This window comes from Balaenoptera ricei, chromosome 19 (genome assembly GCF_028023285.1).
Source record: "Balaenoptera ricei isolate mBalRic1 chromosome 19, mBalRic1.hap2, whole genome shotgun sequence".
Taxonomy (NCBI): Eukaryota; Metazoa; Chordata; class Mammalia; order Artiodactyla; family Balaenopteridae; genus Balaenoptera; species Balaenoptera ricei.
Window position 1 is genome coordinate 27223315 of NC_082657.1, and position 21070 is coordinate 27244384.

Consider the following 21070-nt stretch of genomic DNA (forward strand, 5'->3'; position numbering starts at 1 on the left):
ACTGCGCCACTAGGGAAGTCCCTATTCAGTAGTTTTATTTTTTAGATTCCACATATAAGTGATAACACAGAGTATTTGTCTTTCTCTGTATGACTTATTTCACTAATCATAATACCTTCCAGGTCCATCTGTGTTATTGCAAATGGCAAAATTTAATTATTTTTTATGGCTGAGTAGCTGAAGTATTTCTTTAAAATAGACTTCAACAGCTTTTGGTTGTTTTTTTTTTTTGAAACCCTTTAATCTCGTTATAGCAGTGGTTCTCACCTGGGCTGATTCTGACCCCTCCCTCCAGGGGACATTTGGCCATATCTGGAGACACTTTTGGTTGTCATAAATCGGGGTGGTGCTGCTGGAGTCTAGGTCAGGGACACTGCTAAACATCCTACAATACACAAAGTTGTCTCCCTGTAACGAAGTATCATGCAGCCCAAAATGTTAACAGTGCTGAGTTTGAGAAATCCCATTCTTTAGGATAAGAAAATTCATTTTTTCAAAATTAGATTTTCTCACTCTCCCCTCTAATTAAAAGGAAACGGAACTCCATTTTGTAAGTCATGAGAAGCAGAAATGATGTTATCACATGGTGATGCCATTCACAATACTTCTGATGTCCATAATTATTTTCAGAAAGTAAAAGTGCTTGATAACATTTTCAGGAAAAACACAAACTTCATAAATAGGCAGTATAATTAACATTGTAAAGTATTAAAAATGAACTTACCTTTGGTTCATTGATAAAGTTCCCGGAACATAGCGACTACCATGGGTTGCTTTTGACTGGAGTTTCTTTATGAGATTGAAGTTTCCATCAAATTGTTAATTGCTATCAGTTTCCCCATCTCCAAGAAAGACAAAAAAGGTACCTGAGAAAGAAGCTGTTTCTGTTCTTGTTTTCTTGCTACTGGCACATTAGTATTCGACAATGGTACTGTACTAAATTCTGGGGCTGCTACTGAAATGTCATTAAATTCCAACTTTACACATCTGGCATGCCGCCAAATGCAGCTCAGTGTGTTAAAGTGTAGATTACGGCCCAAAAAATCAATGCTCTAGAATTGTGCGTTTATGTAAACCTACAATTAAAAAGTGGGCAATCACTTTCTTTGCCTATCTGATGAGGGGAAGAGAAGCGAGCTGTTTTTCTAGGGTGGAGAGGTGAAAGTGTCAGCTTAAAACAGAAGCATTCCCTGGCACATCCTTTAAGACATGGCTTTTGATAAAGACAGTTTCTCTGTACACCTCTCAGCCTAGCACTGACCTGCACCGGTCAGGGAAGGTCCCTCATTTTCACGGACAAACTTTGGGAGTTTCTTCAGAGAACCTGATTTGGTGTTGTAGAATTTCCTTAAAAAATGTGTGAGCATTTGTGGGTAATGGGAAAACAAAACAAAACACTGGATCCTCATGAAAGAAGGTAGCGATAGCACGAGAGGACAGTTTTTGGACAGTGCATGTGTGGGTATGCTTATTTTAAATGACGGAGAGGATATCCACAAGGCTCCTAGTGGAAAGGCAGGCACTTCTCCCAATCCCGCAGAAAAACAACGTAAAGCTTCAAGCAGTACAGTCACTGCCTGCCATCTAGCAATTAAAAATGGCAGGATGGGAAGACTAGAGATTCATTCGGCGCCTCTCTTGCAGAGATCAGGGTATAAGGTGGAGCTGCCAAAGCAACAGGTGCTATCCTACTTCTAGAGGCTAAGGTTTGACGCATTCATATTAGAAAGGCATTTAGGACACAATTCTACCCACAGGGCAAAACAATGTCAGCAATAGCAGCTTCAAATTCAAAGGAAATATTTATACACAGATACAATGAAAGATACAGTTTATCCTTGTAGCAGGTAGCTGTGGCTGTCAGCCAGCTGTTGAAAACAATTTCAGAAAACAAAAACTTTGCAGAGTTGGTCTTTTGATCATTTTGACCAAAGCAGAGCAAAGCAAAGCAAGGCAAAGCAAAGCAAAGCAAAGCAAAACAAAACAAAACAAAAGAAAAAAAAAAAAAAGGAAAAATGAGCATTCTCTTCCAGGAAATCTATTTATTTTTCATCACAACAGAAAAATCTCTGTATTGAAATGTTTTGGCTACATTTCTCATTTTGGGGGTAGAGTGGTTCTGGACATGAAAGATTTGTATTTCTCAGTGCAGTCCCCTCAACCTTTTGCGGGTGGGGGGGCTGCTCCATTGCTTTCTTAATCAGTTTTCCCAAGAATCACCTTTTCAAGTGGAGTAATGAAAGAGCTATAACTAGCTCTGCAGTCTAGGAAATTGAGTGCTAATGTGATTGGAAATATGAAAGATTTTGACTGAATTATGGGAATACTATATAGAATTTGAATAGAATTTTATCCTTTATTCATTTTAAGATAATTTCATCTTACTCAAAGGAGACTTGACGAGTGATTTAAAAGGGGCACTATTCGAGAGTTAGGATTTAATTGTAATCTTATTTACATTTCAAATGCAGAATCAAATTTCAGTATCTTTTGCCATACTTGAGAGAGAATGGATTTAGTTAAGTGTTTTTATTTGTGGCTGGGGAGGCTAAAATAGCTGACAGGTACTCATGTAAGGGGACGACCAGCTCTCCTCATTCCATGCTGCCAGGTTCAAGATGTGCCCACTGCACTGATAGTTCTGCAAACATAAAACATCATGTTAGATTCCGTCAATACTTTTACCCCAGGGGTGAAATTGGGACATGCCATTGTCTTTTCTAGCTCCGTAATATCTATGGCTGCGTAACAAATTACCCCTAAGTTTAGCAGCTTAATACAACATATACTATCTTGGGTTTCTGAGTCAGTAATCTGGGTGTGGCTCAAGGTCCCTCACAAGCTATAATCAAGGTGTTGTCTGTGGTCATCTCAAGGCTCCAGTTGGGGGAGGAACCTCTTCCAGAGCCAGTCATGTGTTGCTGGCAGGATTCACTTCTTTGCAGGTGGTTGGACTGGGGCCCTCTGTGCTGCTGCCTGGAAACCCTGGTTTCCTGTCACATAGGCCTCTCCATAGGGCATCTCAGAACATGGCAACTGGCTTCCATCAGAGCAGGAAAGCACGAGAGTAATAGTGAGCAAGATAGAAGACAGAGTCTTTCTGTCACCTAATCTCAGGAGAAACGTGTCCTTTTTGCCGTATTCTGTTCATTAGAAGCAGGTCACTAGGTCCAGCTCACATTCAAGGACAGGGGATGATAGAGGATTGTGAATACCGGGAGGTAGGAATTGCTGGGAGCTATCTCGGAAGCCTCCTACCACTGATTTAAAGCTTTATTCTTTTTTTTATATTAAAAACTAATGACTGAGAAAGTAAGGTTACCTTCAGACTATGAATGTGAAAGGCAGAGGCCACATATTTGAGTCAGTTTCAGCAAGTTACTTGTGCACATTTTCAGAGCTAAATTGTCTTCTGAGGCGTTACACGTAACAGACTGATAGAGTTACTCAAAGGTAGAGAAAACTCCCCTACAATTCACATGACTATTTTTGGGTTCAAAATTTGTGAATGCTTCTCTGAAACACCACTTAATACAAAGCTTAATACAAATCCTAGACAATGTCATCAATGGAAGAATAGAACAAGATTTGAAAAGCATGTTCAAAACCTAGATTTTTGGTGGAAATTCCAAATTCCTTCTAGCAATCAGCAGGTACTCAAAATGTTTCAATAAAGAAGGTACCGGCTCAAGTGGCCTGCTAGCACCAGATGTTACAGAGTATGACAAAGCTTGGAGGGTGAGACCACTTTTAGATAAAAGCTGTTTCTTGATCCTAAATAACACAAAAAGTAAAATTGCTCTGTAACTATTTGTGGAGACAGACCAGTGGTAGCTACCTTTCTTCTCCTTTTGCTCCTTGATCTGTGTGACTGAAAGACTCAAGAGTTTTTGGCTTCCTTTGCTTTCTCCTCAGGGTACACCTTTCATGAGGTCTACTCACCCACCCTTACTAAGCTTGGCTGTGTACCTCAAAAGGACGTGTTCTGACAGCCCACTCTGTGGAAGATCTCAGGGCCACTTCAGTGACCAGAGGCAGCGGCCTGGATACTGCAGGCAACTTAAGACCATCTTGTTCTTTTTTTTTTTTTTTTAAGTTCCTCACTTGAAGATTATTTGAAAACTTAAAATGGTGAAATAGCCTGAGGATGCTTTTATTTTTTATCGTAACTATGATTATTTTAGTTTGGAAGTGACCGGACAGGAAATGCCAACTTTGCCTGGGAAGGAATTTAGGATTCTTTGCGACTTCTAGAGGCTTTGGAAATTGAGGCAAGCAAGGAAATCAAAACACAAGTTTTATTCCCAGTTCAAAGGTCAAATTCTTTACTGTGATGTATCAAATCGAGTATTAAGCATATGAGAAGTCTTATATGGTCTGGAAGTTCACCTCTAAAAGAAAAATCATTGCTTCAAAAGGATATACTCAAGACAGTACATACTAAACATGCACCCCAGTCATTAGCTTCCTGGGCTTTTGTAGTCATTAAACCAATCACAGAAATATATGGAAAAGTTGCTTTAAAAAAAGCAAATTCAGAATTATGAGTTTGTTATTAGTAGAGGTATATAAAACATGGACAACTGATTTTGCAGAAAGCTAAAAAAAGATATCCGAGGTCAACTTGTCATATTATTTAGCTCAGAACTCAAATCATTCTCCAAACTCAAGAGATACAGCACACACAAGTGTTTTAATTTCTAGAGTATACGTTTTTTCCTTTAGATTTAAAAAAGATCACAAAAGCAAAACACTGAAAGCTCTTTCTGTCCAATGTCAAGGATATAAATTGTTAACAAACATTGTTTATTAAGAATTCACAGTAATTGTCTTGTAGAGTTTGCAGGTGCCAAGAAATCATGGCAACAAAATTGTAGAATAACAAAGTGTTACATAAGGAAAAAAAAAAGTAAAACATAATGCTTTGAAAGAAATTGTTGTAGAATAAATTACATTTTAAATCAGAGTAATTGATAACCTTACATGAAACATCTGGGCTGCTGTTTAGAGTGGCTTTTAAAACATATAGTCAGCTAAAGCAGGGAGAGGGCAGAAAGCAAGGAAAGGGCGCTGGACTAGCTCTGAGATGTGGGCACTGCCTTCTCTTCTCTGGGCTTCAGTCTTCTCATTAATAAAGTTGGAGCAGATAATCTTTCTTGGATCTTAAAAAAACCAAAATCTCAAGGTTCTTTCTGATCATGAACAATACAGCAGACACCATTTTGTAAGACAGCTTACTATTCTCTGATTGAGAATTATTCCTGTAGTCACAACTAGGCTTTCCCTATCCTGTTCATCAGTTGACACACCTCTGAAACAAGGAAGCATCCTCACCAGACAACAGCAGAACTATAAAATTGTTCAGGCATTTAGGAGGTTCTTTTAATGCCTAATAATCATATGAAACATGACAGACACTGACACAAGCTGTTAACAAGTCAAAATAAAAGGAGTGTTTCTTATCTCTTTTGTGCTTTGAAATGTGGAAAATCCTCTGCTTTTTGTTAAACCTTTGGGGGTGAACATTTCCCCTCACAAAAGGTACATCATACTTTATTCCTACATACTTCAGATGTTGGGATTAGTAGGTTTCCTGAAATTTGAGGGCACTTGGGGATTGGATACCTTGTGTTAAATTTGGGATCAACGGTGTCACAAATGACAGTGCTGTACAAGTGCACCTAATGCTGCTTCTGAATTGAAGATATTCTCTCCTCCAGATTTGCCTTTTTTGTTCTATGTTTAACACTGGGTATTATATTCTCTCTGAAGGGTGTAATAACTTCCACAAGATGGCTAAATTTCTTCTTAAATTACTAAAATTTATGGCTTTCACATTAGTAAACAATTTGCAAAGTTTTCTCATTGACCTCAAAGATGAAAGACTATATATACAGCAATTAGCATTATTCTGCTAATAACGCCTAAAATTTATTAGTTTCATTCTCTTCTCTTCATATCATATACTGCCAAATGTTTGACTAAGAAATAAATGAGATCTAATACCCACCCATAGTTCAATGAATAATAATAAGCCAGTCTCACAGATGTAGAGAACTAACGTATGGACACCAAGGGGGAAAGTGGCGGGGGTGGTGGTGGTGGCGTGATGAATCGGGAGATTGGGATTGACATGTATACACTGATGTGCATAAAACAGATAACTGATAAGAACCTGCTGTATAAAAAAATAAAATAAAATTCAAAATAAAATAAAATAAAATAATAAGCCAGTCTCAGGCTAGCTTAGCTATTGATCGTCTGGTTCTTTAGTTCCTAGACCACACTGAGATGTGCCTTCACTGGGTTAAGATTTACCATTATGGCCTCTCTCTGTTTTTTGCATTTTCTTTAAATTATGAGGAAATGTCATTCAATATGAAGACGCTCCTTTCTTTAGTTTAAGAGAAAACTAGCCTCTTGCAGATAAGTTTGAGTTTTCTACTATGAAAAACAAAGATTTCATTTGTTTTAGCAGCAAGAAAATTTAGAATCAAATTTGTTGTCCAAGCTTTGCTGAGTTGCCTGAAATCATGTACTTCTGTGCTTTTTTAATGTTAAATGTCTGCTTTAAAGGCTTTGTATTTTGTAGGCCTCTTCATACCCTTTTAAGAGACAGCAAGGTACAAATTTCAAAAATAAAAATACAGTTACAACTGACTAGTTAAGCATATTGTATTATTTTCTACTATAGATGTTAAAGACGATTTAATATTTTTTTTTAATGGATATAATTTTACATAGAAAATATGATAATTTTCCTTTCATTATCATTAAGAATGAGATCACAGTTATTATTTTATTAAGGATTTACTAAATACTGTGTGGTGTGTTACCTACTAAAATGCCTATTCAAACAGCTACTGAAAGAATTTAGCTACCTAATCTGGCTCTGGTTCATTAGTTCATTGAATACTACATTCGTTAAGTCTTTTTACCTTCCCAAGTTATATTTTTAAAACAGGAAATTATGCTGACTTTAAAAAAACTTAAATCAAGACAATACTATTTGTAGGCTTTCCTATCTTCTGGATAGTATATACTTTTTAAAAAATAAAAAATGTGATATAATAAGCATTTTGAAGGAGTATTATACATGTATCATGTTTAAGGTCACAGTTTTCATTAATCTGAGAAAACATACAGATGTGATATTTTTAAAAAATCAATGAAATCCAGTGAAACTTTAATTTCTCATTTCATTGAGAATTTAACTACAAAAAATATCAAAAATGAGAATTTATCTTTTAGTTATAATTCAATAAATGGATTCCTTTCCATATATATCTTAAGATCGAAAATCTCAGTGCCATAAATAACATGATTGAAGAATCATGTAACAATGTATATTTTAATATCAGATTTGTGTAGTGATTTAGAACAATAAATATCACACAGTGAAAAATTTATCATAAACTAAATGCAATAACAAGAGGAAACAAACGCTTATGTACACATTACCAAGGTCTTTACAATAAATTATAGTGTACAGTTCCATCACAGCATATTTGTATACAAAGTCGCTAATGCAAACACTGAAAGAAATCTGTCATGTAGCTCTTTAATCTTGATTTAATAAAGTTTGTACAGTATCAAATAATATCAAAAGTCTAAAAAAACACAATGAGTTTTTATATCATGTTTATAAATTATTGTTTATACACCATTAAAAAAAATAAGGTCAAAAGTGCAGTTTAAAAAAAAGTGGAAATTGTTATTCTTGGTAAGAACTAGAAAAACGTATTGTCCCAAGTTAAGAAGCAATCTAAAGGCTTATACAGTTTCTTAGGCATTTTCCTTTAACTCTCATACAACCTTGGTTACCATATCCTACAAGATAAACCAATACAAAGGGAGTGAAATAATCTTTTTATAAAAATAATAAAAAACACAGATCTAGTAATGAGAAACAGTGGAAATAAATATAATGATAGGTCTCCCCCAAAATGCATTAAATGACTTTTTGCTCACAGGAATGAATGGGCTATCATTGAATGTGATAAAACTTGGGAAATTTCAAAGCATTTCTAAAAATTTTAATCTTTGTCAAGTTTTTAGGTATAACTGGCAATGGTGCATACATCCCAGGATTATGAAACTTTTTCATATAATATAACTAAGGCAAAATATGACTTAAAGGTGCTAAATCATATCACAGAAAATAAAGACTAAGGATCCAGTAATTAAAAGGCAGCAGTATAGAAACTAGTCAAGAAGAAACAGATGGACGAAACACAACTCTGTGTCTTAATTGGCACTTATCACAGTAACTAGTTATATTTTGACAAATTCTAGAACAAATGCCTATATTGAAATACGTGTGATACATGAACCATTTATATAAGAAACGGTAAAATTACTGGCTTATAAAACAAATTAAATTTAGAGAAAAGAAAAAAATAAAAGGAATGTGAAGAAAAATCTTACTTTTAAACTTATTGTGGGATCAAAACATTGACAGAGCTGTATCAATCCGGAGCAGTCTTCCTGCTGCTAAGACCGGCAGGCCCGCTGAGCCTGGTGCAACACCTTCATCTCTCCAAACGCTACTATGTAACTGGTGCTTTGCTTGTAGGACACTGAGCAATAGAGGCTTATTTTTTGTTTTTTACTGAATGGAATTAAGTTCCTAGGTTGGGTTAACATACATAGACTGCCTGAGATAATAAAAACTTCACCATTACATTGGGTTCACGGGAAATGAAGACCTTCCTGGCTCTGACAGGAGAAAAGGGTTCGCTGCTGAAGACAGGATGGGTGTTCCGTAGGCTACATACGTACATACTTAATAATTAACGTCACCTTCAGTAGAAGGTTAAAAATCGATGGATATGGATGCTTGTGCAGAATCTTCCCGCCCTCTGACATAAATTTCACAGGGAATCTCTTCCATTACTCTGTCTTCTAGGGCCTGTTCAGGGCACTCATGTGCCTGCTTGAAAGTGTAGCTACTCTTTTTGAAGGTGCTGTTAAATGTTTTCATTGGCTGCGGTTGTGCAAAATCATTTCGGAAGGGAAGTTCCATGGAACTGAGGTTGGTCCTGCTTTGTTTGATGCTGGGCGCCTGCGATCCACAGTGATGGTCGTGGATGCACCGCGACGCCGTGGACGAGCACCGCGCCTTCTGGTAGCTGTCCAGTTCCTCCGACAGGTCGGCCAGGTCCGCAGACATCTCCTTGTCTCTCAGTGAAAACAGTTCGTAATGAGGAGGATCAAACACTTCTTGGAATCCAGTTTTATTAAAAGCAGTTTTGCAAGCCATGACCTTTTTTCGAGGCTGTTTCACTTGTACTAAAATAGAAATAATGAGAAGGACCAAGACAATCCCTGACGTAATGCCAATAATTGTTCCGTGAGTTTTAGTGATTTGTTCAAACAGTCCTGCTTTTTTCTTTTCTGCAGAAAAGAGAAAGAAAAACGATGAGGCTTTTAAAATTTGTTCACGAGTCCTGTCACAAATTGGTAAAGTATTTTTAAGTAAAGCAGAACACTTCTGTATTTTTTTTCAAATACAACACAGAAAATGCAATTTAAAATTAGGTTTTTAAACAAAATAATCCCATTACGACTTATGGTTAAACTAACCAATCATAACGCAGCTAGACAGACTACGAAAAAGGAAAAGGACTTGTTTACTCAGAAGGTACGTGAATACATAGCTTGCAAATCAAAGTAATACATGAATACAGAAAACGCCAAAACAAAATACCCTTGTTCTATCAAGTTTAGCTTTCTGCTCTATGGTAGGTTTGAGTATACCCATAGTATTTCTACTGATGGTCATAAGCAAGAGAGAACGAAAATGATCTGACTAACCCACTCAGGTATGTTATCATGGTGTACTGTTTTTGAATGATTACCTGAAAATACTTTCTCTCAAGTACTTAAGATAGCCATATCAGATTACATTAACTTTCTATAGTAAGATATTTATTGAACTCTTGGGAGAATAAAAGGGAGATAAACTTTAGTACTGAAACAGTGATTTGATAACCAGTTTGTAGACATTCAACTAGTATTACCACAAGCCATATTTATCTTCCAGGGAGTATATACTGGAAATACAGCATTGGAAATTCATGGAATAAAAAAAGCAGTCCTTATAATGAGTCTGTTTTTACATTGTAAGACTGAATCCATCAGTTGATTTTTATTAAATAGTATTTCCATTTAATTTAAAAAATAAGAATACTCTAGGTTACAATCTAAATTATTATGAGAATAAGGTATCTTTACAATAGAAATGACCAAGAAAATAAGGGGAGGAAATACCATGATTGACTTTTGAACAACTTTAAGGTAAAAAACATAGTCTATAAAAAAAAAGGCTTTTGTTGAGAATAAATATTTTTCTTCACTTTTACCACATCCCAGAGGTCTATGATCCATTCAGGAGAACATTTATTTTATATGTGTTTATTCCAGCCAAAGCAGTTATGCCAAGCACAGTTGTAGAAAAGGACATTTTAATTTTTTCTTAATGAACGGCAATGGACACTCCTCTCTCAAAAAGGCTGGCCTCTGCCAGTAGACTCACCTTTACAGTGATTTTCGTCCCAAGGGTATGCACAGTTTTGAACCCCATTACAGACTAAAGAATTATTGATGCACATGTTGCTATGGCAAAAGAAAGTGCTGCCTGTGCAGGGAGCTGTAGGAAAAAAGGAAACTTTGTTGCTAAGAACTGAAAGCATACAGATTACAACTCATCCTGATTTATTTTACATTTACTCTTATAAAGTCAATATCTTACCTCACAGGCTTTTTTGTGAACACACTCTGTACTACACAAACAATAAGACAAAGGCCAGTATTCTCTGTTGCTGACTCATGTAAACTTGCACTTAGGGTGGGCGCTAAAAGACTGTTTTTAGTGTAATGACGATATGAATATACGGTCATCCCTTGGTATCTGAGGGGGATTGGTTCCAGGACCTGCTGCAGACACCAAAACGTGCAGACGCTCATGTCCCATAGTAGGCCTCTCCATAGCCAGTTCCTCGTCTGTGGATTCAACCAACCATGGATCATGTAGTACTGTAGTATTTGCTACTGAAAAAAATCCATGTATAAGTGGACCTGCACAGTTCAAACCTCTGTTACTCAGGGGTCAACTGTATTTCCCATGGTTCTTATGAAACTAGTATATAGCCTGGTATATATATATATTTTTGTGGCTGTGTTGGGTCTTTGTTGCTGTGCACGGGCTTTCTCTAGTTGCGGCGAGCAGGGGCTACTCTTCTTTGCGGTGTGCGGGCTTCTCATTGCGGTGGCTTCTCTTGTTGCATAGCATGGGCTCTAGGCGCTCAGGCTTCAGTAGTTGCGGCACGTGGGCTCAGTAGTTGTGGCTTGCGGGCTCTAGAGCGCAGGCTCAGTAGTTGTGGCGCACGGGCTTAGTTGCTCCATGGCATGTGGGATCTTCCCGGACCAGGGCTCGAACCCATGTCCCCTGTACTGGCAGGTGGATTCTCAACCACTGCGCCATAGCCTGGTACATTTTTTCAAAATGTTAAAAGAAAATGTTAGCAAAGACGTGGAGACACTGAACCCTTGTGCATTGCTGGTAGAAATGTAAAATGGTGCAGCTGCTGTGGTAAATACTATGGCAGTTCCTCAAAAAATTCATATAGGTTACCATAAGCTCTAGCAATTCTCCTTTTAGGTATATACTCTTAAGAATTGAAGGCAGAGACTAGAACAGATACTTGCTGTTCATAGCAGCATTATGCACAAGAGCCAAAAGGTGAAAGCAACCCAAATGTCTGTTGATGGATGAATGGATTACCACAGGCAAAAAGGGAAAAAAAGCACTCTTTGGAATTTCAAAAAAAATGTTTTAAACAGTAAAGATATATGGAATATATGCCATTGAATTTCATATTTGATATAATTCTTTAAAAAACCTTAATGGTCTCAAAGCTCATCATAAGGACAGTAAGTATTAGTTACATACATAAGCTGTTAGATTAAGGATAGAAAAGCCAATGAAGATGTATGGTGGTGTTTTATTCAAGTACAAAATTAGCTAGTGTACCCACTTCTGTTGTGTCATATTTATCATAAAATCATATTACACAAATGTGTGTACTTTAAAATATAACAAGTGTCCTAGAGAACATATAGCGTTTTTGAATTCCTCATTTCTAAAAACTGGAGTTTTCTGTTTTTTGTTTATATATCATACCATAATTCTATTATATACTATATCATATTACATGTTGAATTCTTATTTTACCTATTTTATCCAGTTCACAAATGCGGATACAGGGACGAGAAGCTATTTTCAAGACAGGGTGAGTGAAGTTATAAACAGCACTGTGGCTTCTAGGTATTCTGATTTTCTGAGTCAAACTATCATCAGCTTTTAAAGTTTATCAACAGAACATTATGTGACCGTACTTTGATGGCTCTTCATAGTTCCAAAAGTGTCAAAAAAGACAGGTTTTCTGCAGTGTTTCTTATTGATTGAACAGTGAGTGGAAAATACCCTTAGTTTTTTATCATAGAGTTCTTTATAACTGTTCTCAACATTATTTAAAGCAATTAGAAAGCAGCACTGATATTGTCAGATTTCATTTTGTAGAAATGTGAAGTGTATTTAAAATTACAAATGTATTAAGCTTTATGGATTTTCAAAGGACAAGCATAGCTGTTTATAATGAGAATCAAAGTATCAGTTATTGACATGGGTTGCTAATGACATGCTTCAGTTCAGAACTATATAAAATGGCTGAATTATAAGTCTTTATAAATAAGGGACAAAGATAACAGCAAAAATACTGCCAGTTATGAACTACTCTCTACTTACAGCCTGAGAACTTTCTCCTTTCCCCTTTACTCACTATGGGTCATGGTGTGGGAGAGAAGAGGGGGTTAGGATTTTAGCTTCCCTCTACTTCTGATGAGATGTGGCAATGATGGTGAAAGATGGTTCTCTCCTTCAGTTAAGCCTGCAGGGGACCCGTAGGGCAGTATGTCACTGAAAATCACACTATGGATTTATTCTAACAAAAATATCTTCTGCTGCTTTCACAGTTCTAGTCCTGGAAATTACTTTCCTAAAACCATTCCCTTTCTTAAAGAGTGAGGTACATATTAGTATTCAGTGCTTGGGAAGAAGTCAAACATATCCTGGTTGCTATTCTATATCACTCATTTTAGCCAAGTTATACTATTTTAGTCACATCTGCAATCTACAATGAGTAGAAATGAAGTGAATCTCTCACGCAGAATTAGTCCATTTATACAAACCTCCTCAGAAATATTTTCATGGATGGATTAATAATAATTACAAATCATTAACATTTTAGAGAAGAACAAAAGAGTTTAACAATTTGAATTAATGATAAGCATGTAAAAATGTACTGTTTGGAGCTCTCAAATGTGCTTACAAATGGACATTCTTAAACTGGGACTTTTGTTTTATAAAAATTCATAACATCCTTTATTTTGATCACACACTTTTTTTGGAGGGGAGGTTTTCTTTTTCTTCTTGGGTAATAAAGCTACATTTAGGATATGGAGCTAAGTCTACTGCAGCCTTCAATTAGTCTGACCTTTAGTGATTAGTGTAAAGATATCACTTGAAGGAGGCTTGTCACCTGTTTACTTATCAGATTTGTATTAAAGAGAAATCATTAGTGTTTATAGAGAAAACAGCTAAAACACGTTAGAGAAGAATTTTATGTATAAGTTTAGACCACTGCCAAAATAAATATAATGTGAGTCAAGAATGTGGACAAGTAGCCATATTTAAAAGTCTTTAAAAATAAACTGGTGGAATTAATTCTACTGATAGTTTATTTAACCTAATATATCTGTGCAAAAAGTTAATGCAGCAGGACCAAGGCTGCTACCTTTAGAAGGGTCTGTGTGCAAGGTCGGCCCTTAGCTGGCATCTGGGAACTTGGCTTTCCTCCATTCCCTGACTGATAAGGTGGTTTACGGTGCCTAGAGTTTGTTAACAATGTCATCTATGCCAAATACTTGCTTTCCTTCTGTGAATCTAGAATTTCAGTATACGCAAGGCAGACAGTGCCTATGTGAACAGCTCCCAATATAAAACCTTGGGTGCTGAATCTCTAAATGGGCTTTTCTGGGCAGAAACATTGTACATATTACTGCATTTTCTGGTTGCTGGAGAAATGAACATACTCAGTGTGCCCCACTTGGGAAGGAGAGAGCATAATGAAGCCTGTGAAAGGACTTCTCCAGATTCAGACAATCTTTTTCCCTTACTGATCCTTTCACTGTAATAATCTTAGCTGTTAGGACGAATGTATGTTGGTCCCAGCAAATCACCTAACATGTGAGTGGTGTTGGGGAGCCCTGAAACAATATCCAAAATGTTATCATTTTAACATGTAATCAATATAAAACATTATTAATGAGATATTTTACATTCTTTATTTCATACCAAGTCTTTGAAATCTGGGATCTATTTTTGTAATTATAGCACATTTTAATGTAGACTGGCTGCATCGTAAGTGCTCACCAGCTACATGTGGCTGATGGACCCTGTACTGGACAGCATGGGTACAGATGTTGGGAGTAAATGTACTGAGGAAAAAGTAAGAAGGCTAAAAGGCTTTCTTGCTAACTGCATCTTTGTATCAAGCGTTGATTTGAATTATTTGAAACAGTGAAACAGCCTTTGTAGGGTTGTTTTTTATTTTTCAAGTTTGAAAAGTTTTCAAAATAAAACAGTTTTTAGAAACAAACTGAGGTTATATCTATAGATAGATAAAAAGCAACAGCATAGTCTACTTGTGGCAAATACCACTGCTGAACTCTTGACATTTCCCAATGCTTGAGGAATTCACTACACCCCAAATAACTCAACACTTTCTCCTTTTATCCATTCAGTTTTCATTTTCCAAGTCAGTCAGGCCCCAAAGAGTGACTCTGTCACTTTGCATCCTTGTGGAGTCTGTCTCCACAACTCTTCTTTCTCCTCACTGTCACTTCTTTGGTTCAGACCTTCCTGGTTTCCCACCTCAATCATGGAATTAACCTCCTAAGTAGTCTCCATGCCCCAATAAAAGTACAGCTCTGATTATATCCTTTTGTAGTATATATAACATGATTCAAAACTCCCCAATGCCTGTCTAAATAAAGCCTTTAGTTTAAAGGTCTTCAAGTTCTAGCTTTAATCTACCTTTCCTGGTTCATTTCTCTCTGTTCTCCTTTCCACTACTTCTTGTGGGCCAAATTAGCTCTGATTCTATACCTTTTTCATTATAGTACCTCTGTTGGAATAATAACCTCAATTAACATTTCTACCTTCTAAAATCTACGTACCCTCCAGGATAAACCCAAAGGACCTTCCTTCAAGGACTACTTGCTTCATAAACAATGCTGCCCACTAGAAGTAACTTTGATATCTAATAAGAAAGCACTTTGTTTTCTGTCTTAAATGGTCTTTGTCATCGTCAATCCTGTATTTACTTCATTTGCATATATGTCACTTCACTTAAGTGACTGTAAGATCCTTTAGGACAGGGACTGTATCATCCATTTTTGTATCTTCATAGCAAACACTTCATATTGTAAAAGTTAAATAAATGAATGGAAGGCAGGTAGGAAGACTGGTTGGCTAAAATTAACTTCATAACCCAACTGACCATCTGGCAATTCAAAAAGATCTTTAAAATTAAAAATAGAAGAGTTCAGCTACAACAAAGACTGTATATGGTCACACACAATCATGATTTTAATATAGAATCCAAGGAATAATACTATAATACTTTGAAATTATAAGTAAAGGGTAAAATTAGTAATTCCCAAATTTCTCAAGAAAAATATCTGATAATATCTTACTGTTATACTGAAATATTTACTAACTTTGGATTTGCAAAAATCATATAGCTTACCATTATACCATACTCATCAGTCAGGACATAAAAGCTAAAACATTTGTCTCATGAGGACAATAGATAATATATACCACTTATTTTTTAAAATATATGTGATGGGAACATACACATGCAAGTGTATCCAGGAAGTCTGGGTGAGTCTTTAAATGGTAGTTTTCTTCATATAGGAGATGACTGTGAGGAAAGGAACCCATTAAACAGGCTAATCAGCTCTGCCCAAATGTAGATTAAAGTTAAGGGCCATTCAAAACCAAGTCAAAAACATGATGGTGTAAAAGCAGTTTTTTGTCAAGCTAATGCAATATGATCTGCACTTACAATAAGCAAAATCAACAAAATAATTATTAGGAAATACTGACAAGTCACTTGTACTTTTATAGGAGATACAAAAGCAGCAACCATTTTGCCTTGTGAGGATTTGTTCACTTGAATTACCAAGAGTTTAAGGGAAGAATTCTAAAATCTGTTCTCAAAGTTTCTCCACTTGTAAGCTGGGTCAGTGTATCTACACATGAGCTACGACATCCTTTAATATGAAAAAGTTCCCACATGCTCATAAAACAGTAAAGATACCTTTAAAGACTTAGGCAATCAGAAAAAGACAAAATCCCCATTGTAACCACAAGGAAGATGTCTAAAGGATATGCACAGAAGGAAATCTAAATGTGTCACTACAAAAATCAACCAAGCACAAAAGAAGGCTGTGATGAAGGAAATAAGGGATAACAAAGCTGTTAAGACATACAGAAATCAAACAGCAAAATCGCAGAAGTCCTTCCTTATTCGTAATTACTTTAAATGTAAATGGATTAAACTCTCCATTCAAAAGGCAGAGATTAGCAGAAAAGATTAAAAAAAACAAGATCCAACTATATGATGTTCTATAAGAGATTCACTTTAGATCCAGAGACATAATTAAGTTGAAAGTAAAAGGATGGAGAAAGATATTCCATACATATAGTTACCAAAAGAGAGCTGGCCTGGTGATACAAATACAGGCACATGTTGGAGATATTGCTGGTTTGGCTACAGGCTACTACAATGAAGCAGGTATTGAAGTACTCACATGAATTTTTTGGTTTCCCAGTGCATATAAAAGTTACATTTACATTTTACTGTAGTCTGTTAAGTGCACAAGTAGCATTATATCTAAAAAACACAATGTACATACCTTAATTAAAAAACACTTTATTGCTAAAAAATGCTAACCACCATCTGAGCAAGTCTTTTTGCAATAGTAACATCAAAGATCACTGATGACCATAACAAATGTAATAATAATGAAAATGTTTGAAATATTGTGAGAAGTATCAAAACGTGACAGAGAGAAACAAAGTGAGCAAATGTTAGAAAAATGGTGCCAATAGACTTGTTTAACTCAGGGTTGCCACAAACCTTCGATTTGTGAAAAATGCAGTACCTATAAAGCACAATAAAGTGCAGTGCAATAAAACAAGGTATGCCTATATCAGACAAAAACAGACTTTAAGTCAAAACTGTTACAAGTGACAGAGGACACTGTACATTGATAAAAGGGTCAATTCACCAAGATATAATAATTATAAATGTATATGGACCAAAAATCAGAGCCCCAAAATATAAGAAGCAAACATTGTTAGAATTTAAGGGAAAATTAGACAGTTCTATGATAACAGTTGGAGACATCAATACTCCACTTTCAATAATGAATAAAACCACATAGGAGATCAATAAGGAGGAATTCCCTGGTGGTCCAGTGGTTAGGACTCCACACTCTCACTGCCAAGGGCCTGGGTTCAATCCCTGGTCGGGGAACTAAGATCCCACAAGCCGAGCAGGATGGCAAAAAAAAAAGACCAGTAAGGAAATAAAGGACTTGAACAATACTATAAACCAATTGGACCTAACAGACATGTATAGAAAACCCCACCCAACAACAACAGAATATATTTTTCTCAAGTGTGCATCGAACATTCTCCAGGACAGACCATATGTTAGGCCAAAAAAAAATCTTAATTTTAAAAGATGGACATAATACAAAATATCTTTTCCAATCACAATGAAATGAAACTAGAAATCAATAACAGAAGGAAAACTGGAAAATTCACAAATATGTGGAAAATAAACTACACCCTCTTAACCAACCAATAGGTCAAAGAATATATCACAAGGGAAATTAGAAAACACCTTGAGACAAATGAAAATGAAAACACAACATACCAAAACTTACGGGAAGCAGTGAAAGCAGTGCTAAGAAGGAAATTTATAGCTATAAATGCCTACGTTAAAAAAAGAAGACAAAAAAGGGAGAAAGATCTCAAATCAATAACTTAAAGAACTAGAAAAAGAAGAGCAAACTAAACTAAAAGTTCCATGCCTTTGTCAGAAGCATTAAAATAATAAAGATTAGAGCAGAGATAAATAAAACAGAGGAAAAAAGAAACCACAGAAAATAAAAACCACCAAACTTGGTTCTTTGAAAAGATCAACAAAATAGGCAGATACAATGACTCAGAAAAAGAGAAAAAGAGATTAAAAAGACTCAAATTACTAAAATCAGAAATGTAAGTTGGGACATTAGTGTACATTTTACACATATACAAAGGATTAGAAAAGAATACTAAGAACAATTTGTATACCAAAAAAAAGGCTAACCTAGATGAAACAGACAAATTCCTAGAAACACAAAAACTACCAAAACTGAACAAAAAGAAAAAAATCTCAGTAGATCTCTAACTAGCAAGGAGACTGAATCAGTAATCAAAAACCTTTCAACAAAGAAAAGCCCTGGACCAGATGGCTTCTCTGGTGAATTCTAACAAACACATAAGAAAAATTAACACCAATCCTCAAACTCTTCCAAAAAGTTGAAGAGGAGAGATCACTTCTTACTCATTTATTGGCCAGCATTACTCTGATATCAAAGCCAGACAAAGATACTAGAAGAAAATAAAACTATAGACCAATATTCCTTATGAATACCAATGCAGAAATACTCAACAAAATACTGGCACTGAATTCAGCAACATTTTAATATGATAACCAACTGGGACATAAAGATGGTTCAACATACAAAAATCAATCAATGTAATACACCGCAATAACAGAATGAAGGGGAAAAATCCACATGATCATCTCAAGTGAAACAGAAAAAGCATTCGACAAAACTGAACACCATTTCATGATAAAAACACTCAATGAAGTAGGAATAGAAGAACACTTCTTCAACATGATAAAGGCTATATATGAAAACCCTACAGCTAGTATCATACTCAATGGTGAAAGGTTGAAAGCTTTCTCCCTAAGATTAGGAACAAGACAAAAATGTCCACTTTCACTTCTATTCAATATAGTGTACTAGAAGTGCTAGCCAGAACAATTAGGCAAGAAAAGGAAATAAAAAGCATCCAAATTGGAAGGGAAATGATGAAGTTATCTCCATTTGCAGATGATATGATCTTACAAGTAGAAAACCCTAAAAGACCACACACACACACACACACACACACACACACACACACACAGATTCAGAGCACATAAACTAATTTAGCAAAGTTGTAGGATACAAAATCAATAAAAATTAGTTACATCTCTACACACTAACAAGGAACAAATGGAACATTTACAACACATTGAAAAGAAGAAAATTCTTAGGAATAAATCTAACCAGGGAGATATAAGATGTACAATGAAAAGTACAAAATGTTGCTAAAAGAAATTAAAGAAGACAAATAAATGGGAAGACATCCTGGGTTCATGGATTGAAGACTTAACATTGTTAAGATGACAGTACTACTCAAAGCAATCCACAGATTTATTGTGATTCCCATCAAAATTCCAAAAGTATTTTTTGCAGAATAGAAAAACTTATTCTAAGATTCATGGAATCTCAAGGGACCCTGAATAGTCAAAACAATGTTGAAAAAGAAGAACAAAGTTGGAAGACTCTTCCTAATTTCAAAACTTACTACAAAGCTACAGTAATCAAAACAGGTGGTATTGGCATTAGAATAGACAAATAGACCAATGGAATAGAGTAAAGAGCCCCTCAAATAAACCCTCACATATATACAGTCAATTGATTTTTGACAAGGATAACAAGACTATTAAAAGAGGAAAGAACAGTCTTTTCAAGAAATGGTCCTGGGAAAACTGTATATTCACATGCAAAAGATGAAGCTGGGCCCTTATCTTATACCATATTAAAAAATTAACATGAAATGGATCAAAGTCCTAAATGTAAGAGTGAAAACTATAAAGCTTTTAAAAGAAAACAGAGAAAAGGAGTGATGTCAGCAAGATGATGGTGCCAAGTGCTACCTTTGTCTCTCCCTTTCAGTCTACAACCAGTAAAACATCCATAACTCAACTCTGCCCAACAGACCAGGATGCTGGAGAATTGCAGACATCTGTATATCTAAAGGTGGGTGGACTGGAACACAAATAGGAGGCAGCACTCAGGGAACAGCAGAGTCACTACCTGTGATCTCTGCCACTTTGCTTCTATGGCTGAGCCTGCAACCCCAGAGAACCTGGTAGCAGCAGGGGAGGTGGCCATACAACACCAGCTTCCTGGCTGCAGTGGCACCTGCAGCCACAGGGAACCAACGTTACTGGAACCTGCAACCCCAGCTACCCTCTTCCCCTCCCCCTACTCCCATGGTAGCAGAGCCTGCAACTCAGTAGACCCTGGACGTGGTGGAGGTGCCTGCAATCCCAGTGCCCCAGGTGGCAATGCCAACAGCAGCAAGGCACCAACAACCCTGGAGGCACAAGCGATGACAATAAAGAAGATGACAACGAACAAAGTGCCGATCCTCAAATGTTATATAACCAGAGGCAGCTCCAATAAGAGAAACCAAAAACTCGTGCTATAGTGCCACCTACTGGAAAACTAAAGAAAGGCCTCAAATTACTCACCTGTTGAATCCTTAGAATCAAGTGGTGGTGGGGGGCGGGGTCCAGTGGGTAAGGCTCCGTGCTCTCAATGTAGGAGGCCCGGGTTTGATCCCTGGTCAGGGAGCTGGATCCTGCATGCACGCTGCAACTTGGAGTCCGCATGCCTCAACTAAGAAGCCCACAAGAAAGCCTGCATGCCGCAACTAAAAGATCCCGCACGCAGCAACGAGGGTCCTGCATGCTGCAACTAAGACCCGGTGCAGCCTAAATAAATAAATATTATGCAGGGGACACGGGTTCGAGCCCTGGTCTGGGAA

At 36.5% G+C, this 21070-nt stretch overlaps 1 protein-coding gene across 3 annotated transcripts in view; it reads right to left on the bottom strand.

Moving 5' to 3' along the window:
• Positions 1-2591: 2591 nt before the first annotated feature.
• The window catches only part of NETO2 (neuropilin and tolloid like 2), a 74720-nt gene continuing 56241 nt past the window's right edge, over positions 2592-21070 (bottom strand). For 2 of the 3 annotated variants that reach the window (XM_059904177.1, XM_059904176.1), the window contains 2 exons: positions 10538-10651; positions 8193-9396 (listed from right to left, as the gene is read on the bottom strand). In XM_059904177.1, the coding sequence (XP_059760160.1) occupies positions 8816-9396; positions 10538-10651 (695 nt within the window). In that variant the 3' untranslated portion in view covers positions 8193-8815. Of the gene's footprint in view, positions 2642-8192; positions 9397-10537; positions 10652-21070 lie in introns of those variants that run through there. The other variant, XR_009498970.1, reaches the window with a different exon arrangement.